Source organism: Cryptomeria japonica, chromosome 4, assembly GCF_030272615.1.
Source record: "Cryptomeria japonica chromosome 4, Sugi_1.0, whole genome shotgun sequence".
Lineage (NCBI taxonomy): Eukaryota > Viridiplantae > Streptophyta > Pinopsida > Cupressales > Cupressaceae > Cryptomeria > Cryptomeria japonica.
In genome coordinates, this window is record NC_081408.1 from 567414563 (window position 1) to 567433157 (window position 18595).

Sequence of the window (18595 nt, forward strand, 5' to 3'; positions counted from 1 at the left end):
CATTGGACAAGAATATTTATTAGCCTTATAGAATTTTAATAAAGTTAACATATAATATAAATAGGTTAAGGTGACTACATAATATTAATTACTATTTTATTTTTTTTAGACATTTTAAGATATTTTTAGCTGTCCAAAGTTTGCACTTGTATTGCAAGCAATAGGTTATTGCCTTCTCATAAATAGGTTTGAGTTGATTTTTACCCTTAAACTTTTAAAAGCAATGGCACTTCTCATTTGCATGAGAACTACTCCTATACCTCCCTAAAGCATCACACTCCACTACAAAAGTCTTGGTGAGATCTAGAGTGGCTAGAACTATGGTGGTACACATCCTCCTTTGGTCTCTCTGATGCTATATTAGCTGCCTCATACCATTGAAAAGTTTCCTTTTTCAAATGTGTTGTGAGGGTTTCTGTTAATAGTAAAAAAATCATTAAAAATGGTGATGAATCCATTTATTTGAAATTTAAATGCAAAAATACTACTTATTTAGCATATGATATATTTTTTAACCTAGATGCTGGAGTTTGCAGCCAAAATGAAGTTAAATGTTAAAAAAAATTTGACCTGTGCTTCAAATATGCCTTCCAAATTTGCTAGAAAGTCTTTTTTGATCTTCTCTTCTCATTGGAAAAATGTTGTAAATAGTTTCTTTGAATTGGCAGGCACGTTGAGAAATGGGAGGCGTTTTTGATGTTTTGGGGGTCTTTTTTGTCCTGTTGTGGTTTTGTGCTGCTGCCTGCGAGTTTAAAACATGGACTTGCCGATCTTTTAGCAAGTACTTGCTAGAAAATCAGCGAGTACTTGCCAAAAACCAGCGAGAACTTGCCAGAAAGTCGGCGAGTATTCATTTTGATTTCTTCTCGTTGAGTATGTCATCTGTGGAATCTTGGATACATTCTAATATCATATTGATGTTACCCAATGCTACTTGTATGTTGTGCATGCCCTCTTTCTAATGGGATTACTCGCCAAAAAATTGGCGAGAACTGGTCAGAAAGTCAGCGAGCGATTTCAGGGAGTTAAACTTACGAGTACTTGTTTTGATTTCTACTCACCGAGTAAGCCATCTTTGGAATCTTGGGTAGATTCTTATACTATATTGATGTTAGCCAATTCTACTTGCATGTTGTACATGCCCTCTTTCATATGGTGCACTTTGTCATGTAATGAAGATAATCCCATATATAAAGTGCCACTTCATCCTAGCTCTGAATTTATTTCCTCTTGCAAAGAGTTTTTTCCAATACATAGGAATTCTTGTGTTGACCTCTTATTTGGGGCCCCATCATGATGCTGCTAATATAATTTTGACAATAACTTATTCCAAGCAAATCAAAATAAGCTTTTTTTTTACTGTAACTTACTTGATTCTAGACCTCACTTAGCTAAGATAGCTACTATTGCAAAATGCAAATTGGTTATGCTAATTATGAGTCGCAAATGGGGATGGATGGTTTGTATCTCTCTCTCTCTCTCTCTCTCTCTCGCTCGTTAAATTTAATGTAGAAAAAAGGGGGATATAGAACCTTATCAAGAAGCACTTCAAAGACATGACCGGACATAGATGGGAACGGGGGTGGGGGCAGCCAAGGGGCACCTCCTAGCATTCCCAAGTTCGATTAACCATATAATTAAACATATTTTTACCATTTTTGCAGATGACTCCATTACTAGTTTGACCCCTACATCCCTAGATCCAAGTCTGGTTTGACTTTGAACCCATTTTGAAATGCAAGTCAATCTAGGCAGGGGTTCTTGCAGGGGTTGTTTTTCCACTATGGGTTCATCCTGGAAAAAGCCAAGCAAATATGTAAAGAACCCAGACAAATCTGTCAAACCTGCACAAAATGTGTCTTGTTGCTTTTTTTTAAATTATCTTTTTGCCTTCGACTTGATATACAGAAGTGCTGTATTTATTGGTTGTTTGTCAGCTGCTGGAAGAACCTGCCATCATTAGGCAAGCAGGGCATGTAGTTATAGAGTTATAGAGTTATAGAAGTGCTGTAGTTATAGAGTTACTTTGCTTTATAGCTCATGGACTAAGAGATCACTTAAGGGCCCTAGAGCACCTTTGTCAGGAGGTAGGGATGCAGGTGAACATTGCCAAAACCAAGATCATGATCTTCTCTTTAAAGAGGAAAGAAAAACAAACTACCTTCCTTTTTGATTGTAGCCCATTGCAAATTGTGGAAGAATACAAATATCTTGGGATTGACTTCCACTATAAGCTTAGTTGGGAGACTTGTAGAGCGAAAAGGATATAGGGGGGGATGCAAAGCGTCATTTCTACTCCAAAATAGGTGCAGAAAAGCTGAATTGTGGGATTGGAAAACCAAGAAAACTCTTTTTGGTTTGTTGGTTATGCCGGTTGTTCTCTATGGTTGCGAAGTTTGGAGAGGCAGCATTTCAAATCGTGGATGGAGACAGTTAGAGAGAATTCAAAAACAGCTAATCACAACAATCTCAAAGTTAAAACATCAGTACCATATGAAATCCTTTTAGCGGAAGCAAGTACTTTTCCGTTGGAGGTGGCAGCTATAACCTGGTCAATAAGTTATCTAAAGAAGGTTGAAAACATGGATAACCTACGGTGGCCCAAAATTGCGATGGAAGAGGGTCTTAATCGTAGGAAGAAAACTTGGATGGAACAAAACAAAAAGTGGTTGAACAAGTGGAACGTCAAGCTGCACGAATGTCCTAATACCAATGAGGAAGTAAAAATGTTTGTAATAGAAAACTTTCAAATTGCCATGTGGACTAACCCCATTGGACGTGAAAAGGCTTATTACATCAAAGAGTTTAACCCAACTTGGGAACACAGAGTGAAAGCATATTTAGGGGTAGTTGTTAAAGGGAAGGCAAGGCTGTTGGTGGCACAATTGAGGACAGGTTCACATCATCTCAGGTGTGAAACGGGTAGGTGGAAAAGGCCCAAAGAGATATGGGAAGAGAGAACTTGCTTGTTTTGCAGGATGGGTGCAATTGAGACCAAATGACACTTTCTTATTGAGTGCACAGCGTATGATGATATTTGTGCTCAGTATGAGATCATCTTGAAGACCGACAACGTGCATTGTTTATTTGATGAGGATAAGATCAACTAGACTGCTAGCTTTCTAGTCAAGATACATAGCACGAGATCTGACATTGAAAGGAATATGAAGATAGTTTAGATTGTGATTTCTTGGTCCCATAGACTGATCAGCCTTGTGGATGTTAGTAAAATCATTCATTCATTCATTTGAAAATTTTGAATGGGATGCTTTTTTCGTTTTTTTCAGAAGTGCATAAGCCACGTTTCTTTGTGTGTCGTCAAGGAGCCTGTGAAGAGAAGGTATAGCAGTTATTGCGAAATTGATTAAAGGATGTATGCTCAATAACACAGTTTGAAAACATGAACCAAAAATATATTTTTTTTGTGATTGAAGGCATTATTTTTTTTAGAGTCATGGCTAGTAAATTCGAAGTGCTCTATTTATTTTGCAAGGGAGCACGATGGCAGTGGTATTTTTTTTTTTAGTTCGTGACTTCTGGGTTCTTCCTTGGAAATTATGTGCAATCCTTTTACATTGGTGTGTTTTCTTTTGAGGGTTGTGTTCAATTTTAAAAAAGGCTGCCATAAACTTTGGAGGAGCTGAATCTCTTAAAAAAAGCTTTTAGTAGGGGGCAGTGGATATATATTTTTTGGAAGGTGTCGGCTTCTTTTCTGAAGATCTGATATTATTGTTTGGTCGAAATTTTTGTGTTTTTGGGAGGATATTCAAAAAGATGAATTTGTGTTGAGTAGAATGACAAGGTATTAGTGGTTCCAAGGTTGGTGAATCTTAGCTGAAAATTTGGCGTCATAGTTCATGAATCGTTCTGGGCTTTAATTACTTATTTTCTCAGAAATACGTGGTCTGTAGTATGTCTGTGGGAAGTGTACTTGAATTGACTTGTCTTTGGGATGTAATTTCTGCCTTGTGATGAAACTGTTTGGGTGATTCAAGCATAAGAAGTGTAACTAACTGGTTGACATGTGAAAAGTTTTTTTTTTAGCAGGGTTTAACCTTTTGGGTCTGTGTATGTGCAAAGATACACAGTTTAAAAGATCATCAGACCAAGTTGTTTCATGCTTCAAATGAGTTTTCAGAATCTATGAGTTATTTCTCAAACTGAGGTTGGTGCCTCTTTCTGGTGGTTTTAGTTCTTCCTTAGTATGTTTGTGAGTTGGTGCTCACTGTGTAGAGCTGGGTTGGTGCCCATTGTGAGTTGGTGCCCATTGTGAGTTGGTGCTCACTTCTTGTATCTCTGAGTTGATGCCCTTTAATGAAAGTTTTCATGCCATGGTTTTTTTACCCGAAAGGGTTTTCCATGAGAAATCTTGTGTTCTTGTGTTATTGATCTTTCTGTGAATCTTTTGGTGTCTTTCTGAAAATTTGTGTAAAAAAAATTAAAAATTGAAGCACTGATTCACCCCCCCCTCTCAGTGTTTCCTGTGTGCTTCTCACCTTTCCCCATTCTTGTTGAGAGTTGTGCCCCAAGGAGGTTAGTGGTTATCCATTTAAGTAGTTTATCCTCTTAAATGCCCTTGATCAAGGCAGATTTTCACCACTCCAAGGCCTAGAGTGCTTTCATTCGTGTATTCTTATCTATCATTATGCCACTGTCTTTCAGCAGTTAAAGCTTCAGATCACCCACAACTAGAAGAGCAATATAGGATACATGCACATCATCTTGGGAGTAGTGGTTAGCCATTTTTGTTTTTGTCCCATCAAAACTGTTTTGGAAAATCTGTACTCTTCTATCAGTAGAAAACTGCATATAAAACAGTATCCTTCACCTTGCACAAATTTATATTGGAGGTTCCACTCTATCAAAAGCATAATACTTGCAGCATTTCAACAAATTAGAGTATGACCTTCCATTTAACTCTGTAGAATTGCTATTGGTGGTAGGAGAGGGTATCGAAAGTTTCATAAATATATTAAATTCCATGAGCATGCCTTAGAAGAAATCAACATCACACAAAGGAGAATTGGATTGGTATAGAGTACAAAAACTATGACCTAATATGGGGCTTTGAACAAAGATTCTGAGTAGAGGTGGGTTGACAGAACCTTCTTTTCAATCTTCCATAAGATACCATGGTCTGCCCGATTGACTTAAAAAGATCCTTCTTTTTTCTTTTTGACACCATTAACATATGGAAGAGACTTGAATAACAATAGAGCTCATCTTTTTTTCCTTGAATTTGAGAACCAAATCATCCATGACATGCCAGGTCACATAATGGATTCAAAAAGTTCTGTTAATATTTGAGTTTCATGTTTGGAACATTCAAGAAGCAAGCATGGATATACCATGCCAGATAGGGGAATTTAACAAGGGGATAGATTCATATGACAACTTTACTAGGTAAATAGAGCAACATACAGTATGAACTTTCCATCTTAGGATTAAAAAGCCTTTGAAATCTAGGCTGAAATGGTTCTCTGCCTCAACCCATTCCATGAATGCTTAAATAGATATGAGCCAACCAAGAAAATGGGAAAAAACAAATGGCATTCTGAAGTCCACGAACATTTTTTTCTTAAATTCTGCCAATTCTCAGATTGGGCAAAAAATATATACCCCCAGAACAAGAAAAAATAGCCATAAAGACAACAAAGATATGGGAGGAAACACAATCTCAGAATTTAAATCCATCGTTTAAGAGGGCAGATTGTGTTAGAATTTTTGGGGTAAATCGAGTCATCAGAAGGGAGATCAAACTTTGTAGCGGTGGCTTGGTCTCAAGCTGCAGCTTTAAGGGTGAAAACTTGCTTGGAGCATCAGTTAGAGGTGGCTTATCTTGTATATCTTCTACCAACAGGATAACTTAGTGAAGAAAAATCTAACAGTTAAAGTGGCATCAAATTTTATCAATCATATTGGGAGATTGGTTGTTAAGATTGCAGCAACCTGCTGAATTTTCTTTTTTATAAGTAATAGTCAAAATATCATCATCAAATCAAATTTGTAATGATATGAACAAACAATAGTAGAAATATGACTTGTATTTAAATTCGTGGCAGTATTAAAAAAAATCTATCAAATCAACATTTTTCTCTCCTGATATGTCACCTTGTCTCCTCATCCCTGAAGTTTGGAGGAAAACTGGATATTCGATATACTCTGGAAAAAATACCCTTAGAGGCAGGTTCACATCTTAAAGCTTATGGAAGGAATGACTCCAAAGTGTTTCATTTTGGAAGCTGAACTGACTATGATATCTTGCATGATGTATAGATAAATTCTAATCTAATAACATTCACAGTAGATGAAACCCTTATCCCACATGTACCTTGGATCAACTTAATATCAAGATTCAAATATTTATTTGACAGTAACTCATTATCACTAAGTAATGTTATGCATGCCACAGATTGGCTACTCCATTGAAATGCACACAAGAAATACTGAGTGGGGGGTGGGGTTGGGTTGGGGGTGTGAATCAGTATTTCAGATTTTAAACTTTTAAATCCATGAAAACATATAGAAACTTAAAAAGAGCAACTATCAAGATGCAAAGAGCAGTTTTCTTGTTGAAAACCCTTTCGGGTAAAAAAACCATGGCATGCATTAGCTTTCATTAACAAAAATGGGCACCAACTCAAATTACAAAAGTGAGCACCAACTCACTGAGAGCACCTACTCCCCTTGAAGCACCGACTTACAATTCTGAAACAATTATTTTAAGTTCAAACTTAATCACCGAGCAATCTAAAATCAGAACTGATAGGAATGCAACATCAAAGAGAGACTGACACACAAGAAATACATGGAAAACCCGAAATGGGAAAAACCACGGTGAGAAATGCTGCTAGGATCTACTGTCCTAATCCAGTCTCACAGTTAAAAATGTTTACAAAGTTTTAGGGTATCAACCCCAAGGAATCACCAAATTCCTTATTAGAACACCAACTCTTTCAAATAAACAACCTGAGGATCAACCTGGCATTCTTAAGGTACCAGCCAAAAGAATGTTACAAATATATCATTCCAAATCTGAAGCACAGCACTTTACACTGTTAGAATTACATTTAAAACCATTACAAACTGATTACTGTTGCCTTTCAGATGTTCTGATAAGATTTACAAGTCATAGCAGTAGTAGCCTGTAAACAAACTTTCTTTAAACAAAAGCACTGTCAATAATCTTCAGAAATCCTGTCTAAAAAATCAGAAACGTTCATCAAACAATTTACATTCTACTGCTTTTATCTGAATTACTATTTTGTTCAAAACTCTCAAACTTTTACCACAAAATGACCATATACTTGTATTCACAGCACTTCATTAATTGCTGTTATTGAATGCACCTTACAGTATTGCAAGATGAATTCTCCCTTCTTTTCAGCAATGATACATTCAGACTTTTCAATGTAGATATCTTTGTATCATTTAACAAAGTTTGAATATATAATATTCTTCAGCAATATTATAATTTTTTCGCATACCTTCTCATCTCTCTCACCAAAAAATGCCTCAAATTTGCATCCATATAAATAAAGAAAGAGCTGTTACAACCAAATGATAGTTTTTTTTTAACTGATGATAACTGATCATGACAGGTAGAGGTTAGTTACAACTTGTCTAACCAACTTGGAGGATCATTCTCTATGTCATACGTACTAACTCTTTTTCACCAATTCTTTGCTCTTTGTAAACACAAGTAACCATCAATTGAATGGTTAGAAGATAATCAGAAACTGCTTTAACTGTCAAGACAGTTATACCTGTACAGTAGTTATAAGTTATAACCAATGCCAGCCTTATAAACTGCAGACATAAGTAATAATAAAGTTCGCTGTGCCCTGATAAGAAGTAGGATAGACACCATGTTTTGATATAAACAAATCATTCAATCAGAACATATTGAAGGTAAGGATGGACGCCATTTTTGCTGTATATTTAATGCACAATCTTTATTACCATTCATCATTAACATCGTTCTGAAACTGCAGGTACATGTATTAATATGACTCATCCCCGTGAAACATGAGACTGCAAATAAGAAAATCTTCAGAGATCTCAGCACCGAACAATATGCAGTCTAGGATACACATTGATACAACTGCTGTCAATTCGGTGACTATCAAATCTCTGAGGAATTGTTACTATATGATCTGTGGGCAATTACATCTCTGCATATCTCCTTTTGACATCAATGACAAATACAAATCTGTCTATTTGTTACATTGTCTAACAGCACCTACTCCAGTCTCTTTATATTCAAAAATACTGAAAGAGATAATAGATCTTCAAAACTTATCCTATCCACATATTCAATTCTATCAAGTAGTTCTCAGACATGACTCCATACCCTCCTTATTCCACTACTTCACAAATTCTGATGTCTTTCACAGTGCACACACATCTGGCTCAACATAAATAGTGCTGCTCAGTAGTTATTTTGATACCACCAGAAGCAATTGATACATAAAACATTCATTCCTAGCCTTGCTGCAGTGCTAGCAATTGATATGATGATAATTCTCTCCCAAAGTGTAAGTCTGGAGAAATATAAATCTTCCCTAACATCACACGCACATCTTCAGTGGCAGCTTACAATACAAAAGAATAATAGTTCAATAAATCTCTCACTTGAAATTCTTACGCCAACTTCCCTAAAAAAATACTCCCATCCATCCCAAGTTCGCACCAAAGACAGTAGCGCAAAAGAAGCTTTTCCCAGGATCTCCACTCACGCATATACAACAAAATCTAACCAAGGTTTAACTACGAAGATGTTACAAGTTTCTGAAGCCAATAAAATTTCCACGCAAGCCTAGCCAATCACAATTTGCCTTGAAGGTTTTAAAAAAAAATGCTCAACTTGGTTCATTCAAACGCCGAACCGTCATGCCTTCTAAAAAAAATCTTTCCATGATTTAGGGAATATCGTGCCAATAACTTTAATTGCCAGGCAGAATAATCTTTTGTTAGGCAGCCAATTTTTTTTACAAAGTATATTAAAATAAGCCGCCACCACTAAGCATATAAAATTAATGAATTCGTTTGCCATACATAAGAATACTGATGCTGGCTAGACTTCATTTCAAAATTAGGGTGAATAAGTATTTAATTTAGCCGAGTCCACTATGTTGGGAAATCTCATTCAATTTAGCTGTCTTATTTAAAACTAACTCAGCCTGTGAATAAAGAAGTCGACCCTTTGAATATTCCAATGCTGACACGGCCTATAATTTGACTTGGCAAGGAAGTGGACAAGAGGACATACAGCTAGCTGAGGTAGACATGCAGCCAGGTGAAGTAGACACGTAAGCAGCTCAAGTAGACACCCAAGCAACTCAAGCAGACACCCAAGTAGCTGAAGCAAGCAACCAAGCAGCTCAAGTAGTCAAGCAAGAAGCGCAAGAAGCTCAACCAAACAAGTAGACAGCTCAACCAAGTAGACAAGTAGCTCAAGTAGCTCAAGTAGGTTACCAGGTAGCTCAAACAGCTCAATTCATTCTTCATTCCAATTCCTCTTTTCGGAACAATGACAATCAGGCTTGACATCAATGACAAAATCTGTAACATCCATAACCCGTGTACACTATATTATCACAGGCCTGAGCAGACAACAATGTGTTTTATTGCTGCTTTGATATGTCTATTGGTAAAATGATTAAGATGAGCATCTAATCAAATATGTAAATGAGCGAAAGAAAACTCAAGGCTTGATAATTTTATTGAACTGCGAATACTTTTTATACATAAATTTCCTACACAATGGTTGTAATTAATTATATGAGATTAGCTTAGAAAACTATAAATACTTTACAAACATAGATTAGTATCTTGATGAGCTATTGTTAAATATTGCTACTCATAAAATCTTATGGGTGCAGAAATCAACCAACCTAAAAATATTTTCTTTGTAGGAAGAATTGTAAAATGTGTCTATGTTTCTGTAAATCGTTTCAATGTAAAATTCCTTTTTCTTCTTTATCACATTTCATTAATAAAATTTGTGTGTGTACCATATTATTTCTGCAAATGTTATTTTTGGGATGGAATCTGCAAATATTTGTAGGAATAATATGTCAAATGTATAATTCCTTTTACTTCTTTAAAACTTTTTACTTATACAATTTATATTTTTTACACCATATTATCTCTGGGAATGTGCCTTTTTTGGCAGGGAGAACGCAATTTTAATAGGTTTGGAGGATGGTTAGGGAAAAATTCAACCTGGGGCAAGAACTATAGACTGCTGGAGGCTGTACATGTTCATGTTCTTGCATCACGTATCAGTGAGCCAACCAGGTTTGCTTTGTGACTTATAAATCCACTTCTAGTTATCATATGATTTATCATTTGCTATTTTTGGTTTTTAAATTAATTTTTTAGACATTGTTTTATACATGGTCATTTAACTATCTTCATTTTATACTGTCAACAAACTGAATTGTTGAGCTTTTTTTATTGAGCTAGATGTAACTTTGCAGCTTTGATTAGTAGTTTGTGAAGTGCTAGGTCTTGACTTTTGAAAGTTCCTGTCTAGATTCTATAGATTTTATTGTTTTTGTCTCTTTATTCTTTTCATGGGTACTTTCGTTTTCCTATTTCTTAATGATCTAGTTAGAACTTACATTGATTTGCCTAGCAGTATTTAAATCTTTTGATACAAAAGATTCTTTTTCTTTTTTAGTTTTTATTTTATGTTTACTTCTACTTGTAACAGTCTAAAATATTAGAAATAGAAAAGAAACATATTTATCCAAATAAGTTTCCAAATTTAATTTTGGATTAGTTTCTCCTATAGTCACGTTAAACACTAAAATGGATTCATTTAAGAAATGGTAGAAATGCATTTAAAGAATTAAGCTCAACATTTGATTTTGGAATTTGTTTCTCCTACATGCAGTTATGAATGAGAATGTATGACACTGTTTATTATAAGACATCTGCAGTTACAAAGCAAAAATAATCCCTTTCAAGCTAATTAGACTGAACCATCAGCATAGTTATAATAATGTTTTATTTTACACATGGCTCTAATGGGATCACAGTTTATTATATGGTGGGTTTATTTAGAAAGGGTATTGGGAAGAACTGAGTCGTAATTATAAGTTGTGAAATTTTAAACATTTGGATTGCAATATAAAATGGTAGTTTTCTTTAATGGTACTCTGTATTTTAGTGTTTAGAGTGATTATTCATATGCAGTTATTAATGAGAATGTTCAATGTGTATTATAATACATCTACTAGCTGCAAAGTTAAAACAATGCCTTTCAAGCCATTTAGATTGAAACGTCAACATAATTTAAATTATTTGTTATTTAGACACATGGCTATGATCTATTTAGCAATTGAACATATAAGGGATTCAGGATACCCAGGATACCGAAACTTGCAAATAACAAAGAGGCACCTTTGAGTGTTCGCTTTCAAAATGAGCACCTTGCATTTTTCATGAGAACCTGTTGTCCGTCAAACTCCTGGAAGTATTTATCTTAGCTATTAAGATCAAAGGAATTGCATTTTGAAACTTTCAAAACACTTTCAAGAAATTGGTCTCTATTTAAAGTTGTATACGTGTATCTTGTAGACACTGCGCATGACCATTGGTTGCACAAAAAGATATGTGATAATAAATTCAGACAATTTTTGGCTGGGGAAAGCTTGATAAAGATCAATTATTGAAAGTTCAGGCTGATATAATCAATTCTGCTTATTGAGAAAATAAAGAATCAATTTATGTAATAGAGTTGATTTGCTAGGGTATTGAGTACTGTTGTGGAATCAGATCTTAAATATGTGAAGTAACCTCCTGCCAGTTGTACATGGAATGTACCATTTGAAATTTCTGTAGATTATTTCTTTTTGGTCCGAATGGCTTGGTATCGAGTTGATTATAAATATTGTGTTGATACACATGACCTCTATAAGTCTCCAACTGATCAGAGACCAAGGAGAGGGTGGGAAAGTAATGTACATACTTCTAAATGATCGATTCATATAAGCTTTGTAAGATCCACAATCTAGACTGAATAGATAGAAAGTACCAAGTCTAAACCACCAACTATTGAAAATTTGAAAGTACCTTTTAAACAATTTGCAACATAATATGTAAGTAGTAGGATATCTTAATGAGATCTTTCATTTACAACTTTGAAGTCACCATAGAATTCTTTTTTTAATATCAATCTAGACATTGTAGGGATATAGCATTACAATACCAAATTGACAACATATCATTGGCATAGTGGGGACAATACATATACCGCTTATTTAGATTGAACAAACAATGAAACTACAACCCAAAGTAAATACAGTAGAATGATTCCGCTCTTTATGCCTAATAGTATAGCTTACACATGTTATTAAGTTTTCCTATTCCGGCCTCTATACTCAGTTTGAATGGCTTCAGGTCTCATTTTAGGATGGGTTTGCATAGGGTGTATCCAGGGCATGAATTGGACAACTTGGTTATGTCTCCCATCATCTGGGATATGCCCTGGCAAAGCCCCAGACCAAACGAGTCATAAAGAAAAAAGCGAGGCAAATTTTTTTGATAAAAGGTGAAACCCTGAAATGAGAATAGAAAACTAGCACCTTCATTGTCAATGAAGTGGCAACTGATGTCATCCCTTGCTGATGGATGTGTATGGAATTTTTGATTAATGTTCTACTTTTTTCTCACTTTCAGAAACTACTTGCAAATTGATCTTAAATGTTACAGTGAACTTTACTGTTTTTATAGTTGAGGCTTAAATGTTGGAATAGTGAGCAAGCATAGTTGAACTTATATCCCTTCTCACTAGTTTATTTCTTTTGGACCAGACTGGTGTATCTGTTTCTAGTTTTAAGATCTTCCTCGATGTCTTCTAGAGTTTGCCTTTTTGAGAATTAATATGCATAATCATCTCTTTCCTGTTTGACGTTTTTTGGCCTCTGGCATCTAGTTATCTAAATTTTTAAAATTATTTGGTATTCCTCCAATATTTTGGTTTCTTATGCAGAGAAGCTCTACGGATGGACTACCTGCCAGTTTTCTTGTTGAAATTAACTAACCCTCTGCGGACATTGCCTAAGGTGAATTTCTCATTGCTTGCAGTGATTTTTTTTTTCTTATTTTCTTTTGCTGAATGGAAAGATTTCATTTTTTTATTTTTAAAGTTGGCTATCTGCTGATGGTATACTCTGTTTCATTTTGCAATTTCAGGAGGAGGGAGTACAAACTGTTGTAAAGTTCATGGATGAGTACTCTATAAATCAAGAAGATGTAGACACAATAGTAGATTTATGCAAATTCCAGGTACTGCTACGAAATTCTCAGGCTCTTATGATATTCAGGTTCACTGACAGATGTAAGAAAATTTAGTTTACAATTACATTCTTGTGGAGAAAATACATCTTCTAAATCATAATTTTATACTATGTTAATGTTATGCATGACAGGGTCGTCCCAATCCTTATGATGGGGTACCTCCTGCAGTTAAATCAGCCTTGACAAAAGCATATAAACAACATGAGCAGGGCCATCGTGTTCGGGCAGCTGATCTACTTCCATCTGTTCTCATTCCTGGTCAAAAGAAAACACCGAAGTCAAAACGAGTCGCTTCTCTTTTGACAGAAGTTGAAGATGATTTTGTTTTACAGAATAACGGTGATAATGTTGAAGGTGAAGTCTTGAGGTCCAAATTGTAGTCAATTTAGTAGCATGAATAGAAGTAATTGAATATCCAAAAGTAGTGTAAGTAATTATGTCTAATGAATCAAAGTCTTTCTCATATGCAGAGGAGGAAGAACCTGTTGATGAAGAAGTCTCAGGTAACTGCCTACAACTTATATAAGTTTAATTATATTGTTTACTGGTACCTGCCTATTTTTTCTTATTTCATTTCTTTTTATCTCATTACCATCTTTTTGCCTCCTGTACTCGTGGTTTAACTATGCAGAAGTTTCAGCCCACAGCAACGGAAGTTTACACTTGAGCCTTCAAGAAAACAAACCAAAAGGTATTGCGCTGATTTAAAAGGTTCATTACAGTGTAGAAAGAAAGAAAGAAATTTATTTTAATGTCCACGATGGGACAGCACATCAGATCTAACCGATTTCTGCAAATCTGTCCGCTTTCTGTGTAAAGTGCTGACAAGTGGCCCCAACCTCTCGACAAAATCCTCGCTCAAAAAATCATACCAAGATCCCACAGTCAATAATTTGTTATACTTGTCCCTAACATCTTTGAAGGCGTCGCACTCTAAAATGAAGTGTTTTTCGGTTTCAACTTTCCCAGATTTGCAAAAAATACACTCTTTCCTCCCAAATTTCTTTAACGACCAGTTTCACTATGGAGCTGATGAGAGTTAGTTCTTAATTGAGCAATAATACACTTAGCTTTCCACGAAATATTAGCCCTTATATAAGATTTTTGATGATGATCATAAGCAGGATTGAACTCCATGATATAATATTTTTTCTTTCTCGCTAACTCATTACCCCAAGCCCACTTGTGAAACTTATCCATAACAAATGCCTTTATCTCTTTACTATTTGTGGGGCATGAATTTAGGTAGATATTCCATTTACTCAACCATTTGATGTTTTGTTGCATCCAAGTTTTCTTTCTTTTGCACAAGGTGTCATTGAAAACCACTTTAGGCCATCTTCCTTCCTCCATTTGCCCAATTCTTTTGCACAAGGTGTATGTTTTGCACTGGAACCACCCACAATTAGATTTAGTGCATCCTTTTGGAAAATAATGGCAATACATGTTACTAGGTCTCTTACATGCTTGTTTCTTATGTTGTCTAATAGCAAATTAGTAGTAGTATATGATATGAATAGGTATTTTAGGACTATTTCTGAGTCAATATTGATACTCTCGCTTTTGACAATCTGCAACACCAGGAGTCGAGATACAATTAGATATAAAGAACAAAGAGGTGTTAAGAGGAAATCCATCCAAGGCAAACCAATCTAAATCTCATGCTGAAAAGGAAAAGCCAACTTCTGGGACAAAAAATGTTAAGAGGAAAAGATAACTTAATCAATTGTTTCATATTTTTGTTTGGTCCTGCAGATGACACATGCAAATGATGTAAATCCTTGGAGTGAACTTGGTTAGTGCAGTTGTTTTATGTTTTGGAAAGGCATATATAATTAGTCTTGGAGTAAAGTTTCTATGTAAGTGCTTTTTGCATTTGAAAAAAAATTGATGGTGGAGCTATGATACCCACAGATTTGTTATATGTATCCAAGTATACGATGCTAGTTTCTGAGAATTGTCTTGGCTAGATTATATTCTATGGTCAGCTGTAATTTTATTTCATGTTTATGCTAATAGTAAAAGAACTCTTTGGAAGGTTGCGGTTTGATTTGAACTCCCTTTTCTTTTTAAGCTCATATCAAATTTTTGTCAGCAAGAACTTATTTCTATACTAGATCACCGAGAGATTAATACAAAAGAAATTGCTAGTGCCTAGTGCGTGTTGTCTTAGATAATGACAGGGAGGTTGAAATGGTAAATTTTTAATTCAAGATTTATTGACTTTCATAATTATAACTGAATGTGAAATATGAACATAAATTTCTTGAAATTGGTTTTGATAAATAGCGCTTCCATTTTGTTGCTATTGGTAGCTTGCATAGGTGAATGGTTTGGTAAGGGTTATCTGCCATTCAGTGTAGGTGCCAGCGTACACAAGCTTACATGCATTCTAAAAACATTTATATGGGACATAATTTACATAGGAGATATACATCAATGTCAAAATGTATCTTATTGATGCCATCATTGTTGCTAGGTATTATGAAAGGCCACTTAAATGAAAATTTACATATAAAATCTACATCACTCTAAAGATGCTCGGAATAGATATGTTCCTACCAATATACTCAAATTCAAAATTTTGGCCCACATTTTCAATTCACAGCAATGTTAAGTGCCACAAAGTTTATTTCAGTAGGATGAAGCTTTTGATTTAATGGTGATCTATTAGTTCTATTTGAGTTTTGTTTGCATAGTAATTTAAAAAAATTATTTTGTATCCTTTGCTATTTGCATGCACTAAAAATTGAGTTCTTTGTGTATGGCCATCAAAGTTATTGTAGTGTGGTTTAGGCCGTTTCCTGAAAACAAAGCAGTGCCATCAAGTGACAATTTGCAGCTAAGCACCTTTTTTGGCTCTTTGTGGCTAATGCAGTGGTGGATGTTGGATCCAATTAATGACTGCCCTACCACACAGCATAACACAAAATCACTCACAAAATAGAACAGAATTCAAAATTCAAAGTCACTAGAGAATTTAGAAATGTAGTCAACATAACTTATTAAATTCATTCTTCAAAAGTACATCACAGATTTAGCCTCAAGGGCTTACAAACAAATTTGACCTCAACCTTTACTTCAATGTTAGATCTAAGCACAAACCAGTGTGCCATCTCAAGTACAATCCTCTCAAAGCAGATCTTCTTTCTGTTGCTCACTTTGAACTCCTGGGTAGCAACTTGATCCAAAATCTTCCAACCCTTTTCCTCTTGTTAAGCACTTCCACCACTCTTTTATAGTCGTGGTTGATGTAGTTAGGTAGTGCCGACCAAAAATGTATTACATTGGTCCATACAGCGAGTATTAAACATTTGGGACCAAAATTGAATAAATGCATTGTTACTTGCCTCTTTAATCAAAGTTGACTTTGACATACACCATGTGACTTGTAGATGACCACATCCTCATGTGTGGCAAGGTGTAAGGCTCCAAACTTGATGTGATTCCAATCATAAACCTCGCTGGGACCAATAATGGCATGAATGTCACTAGCTATTGGTGCAAAGTTCAAGTTAATGGAACATACCTTGTAGACTTCCTTAAATTGGTGCAGCAAGCCACAACTGATCAAATTACATTAAATACTCAAATAAACATGTGGACATGCTCATAACATCTTATTTATGCAATGGTTAAACTGTGAAGATCATTAGATTTCATAGTAACACATAAATGTGTTACTGACAGTTGGTCTGAGTGCACAATTTGATGTTTGGGATAAGAATGTAATGACTGCAGCAACGATTGAAACTTGCAAAAGATAAATAAACGTAGCAAATATTTTTGGGCTTGGGATTCTCCTATATCAGCACTTGAGTCTCATTGTTAATCGAGTATGCAAAATAGTGCCATGTGGCTTCATTGTGCATCTTTGTTCTTCACATGTTTTGTTGGGTTTCTTTTGGTTAGAGTTGTATGATACTTTTAATTTTGTATTCTCATTTATTCACACCGTTTATCTAAGCGGTATTTCCTTATGTGATGGGGATGTGTGCGGTGATGACTAGCTTCAATTTGTTGTGTCCTACTTGTGCACAACTTTGAGTCTCTATGGCTTGTGCAATGAGGCCATTTGACTTTTCCAACACTTCGCAAAGAACACGTAAGTTCATATCCTACACCTCTATAAAACATTTTTCTCGGTACTTGTCTATGGGTTGTTTACTTTGTGAGTTGTGTACCCTTGATCTAAGGGTGTCAACCTTTGAAAAACATTTTGGTGGTGGTTGTCTATGGGTGGTTTAAATTGTAAGTTGATGTGAACTATTTATATAAATGCCTCAAATTTACATTGGGATTAATGATTTCCTCCCTTTTAAGAAGAGCTTGCTTTTGGGACTTGATTTTAATTGATCCTTTTCCCTTATCCAAGCAATAATTCAATCATTATAAAATTGATGCACCATGTTATTTAATTAATCTTCCTAGGTATGTGCATCTTTGTTTTATAATTAACTGGTGATTATTATTTTGAGTTTTGGGATTCAAAGTGTTTTAGATCTCTCGAAGACTGCTAGTATTTAAATTTGAGCACATTTTGATATTGGATGAGGAAAATGAATAGTGAGAAGGAAAGGTGTCGAGTTCCACTTGAGCATTGGTTGTTGGGAATTTGATATACTAGACTTTGAGCTTTGACAAGTAGGTTAAGAATTACTTAGGTATATTTTCATTGCAAAGATGTTCCCATTTTTCCTACCGTTGACCAAACAATTGTGAAGGGAGTGTATAATATGAAAGTTAGAGGTTTCTATTTTCACTTTAGTCTTGATTGTATCAATGATATTCCACTTATGATAATCTCTCATGTTTTAGACAAGGGGAAAATAAGAGGAAGAAAAAACTATGCACCTTCATGGGCATTAATTGTTTATGAGCAAATACTTAGATAGATGGACTTTTGAGCATGTCCTTTATGAAGTATTAGAAGACTAGATCGAAGTCAACATCACTCTATAGGTGGTCAAAATTCTCACGTGCTACACCTTCAAAACTTTTAACATAGGTGCCCGAAATACAATGTGGCTCTACTGTGTAGGGTAATTGGTTAAAAAAGTGTAGCATCAACACTGTAGGGAATTATGGCACCTCTTAATGCATGAGATCTTGTAGAATGTAACCATAGTGAATTAAGCTAAGTTGAAGTCCTTTTATGTGGAGCAAAGAGTTAGGGATACACAAACGAAACTAGAAGATTCTAAATTGTTTCTATATAGCATATTGTATGTGTACTGTTGTAGTTTAGTTTGATGAAACCTTAAAAATGAGCCTATTCATGATC

General features: G+C 35.1%; 1 protein-coding gene across 2 annotated transcripts in view; it reads left to right on the plus strand.

The window, feature by feature from the left end:
* Window positions 1-15358, plus strand: part of LOC131036115 (replication factor C subunit 1) — a 141859-nt gene extending 126501 nt beyond the window's left edge. For both annotated transcript variants that reach the window (XM_057967928.2, XM_057967929.2), the window contains exons 17-23: window positions 10178-10302; window positions 13004-13076; window positions 13207-13299; window positions 13443-13665; window positions 13782-13814; window positions 13943-14002; window positions 14895-15358. In XM_057967928.2, coding sequence (XP_057823911.2) covers window positions 10178-10302; window positions 13004-13076; window positions 13207-13299; window positions 13443-13665; window positions 13782-13814; window positions 13943-14002; window positions 14895-15028 — 741 coding nt within the window. In that variant the 3' untranslated portion in view covers window positions 15029-15358. The remainder of the gene's footprint in view (window positions 1-10177; window positions 10303-13003; window positions 13077-13206; window positions 13300-13442; window positions 13666-13781; window positions 13815-13942; window positions 14003-14894) is intronic.
* Window positions 15359-18595: the final 3237 nt, after the last annotated feature.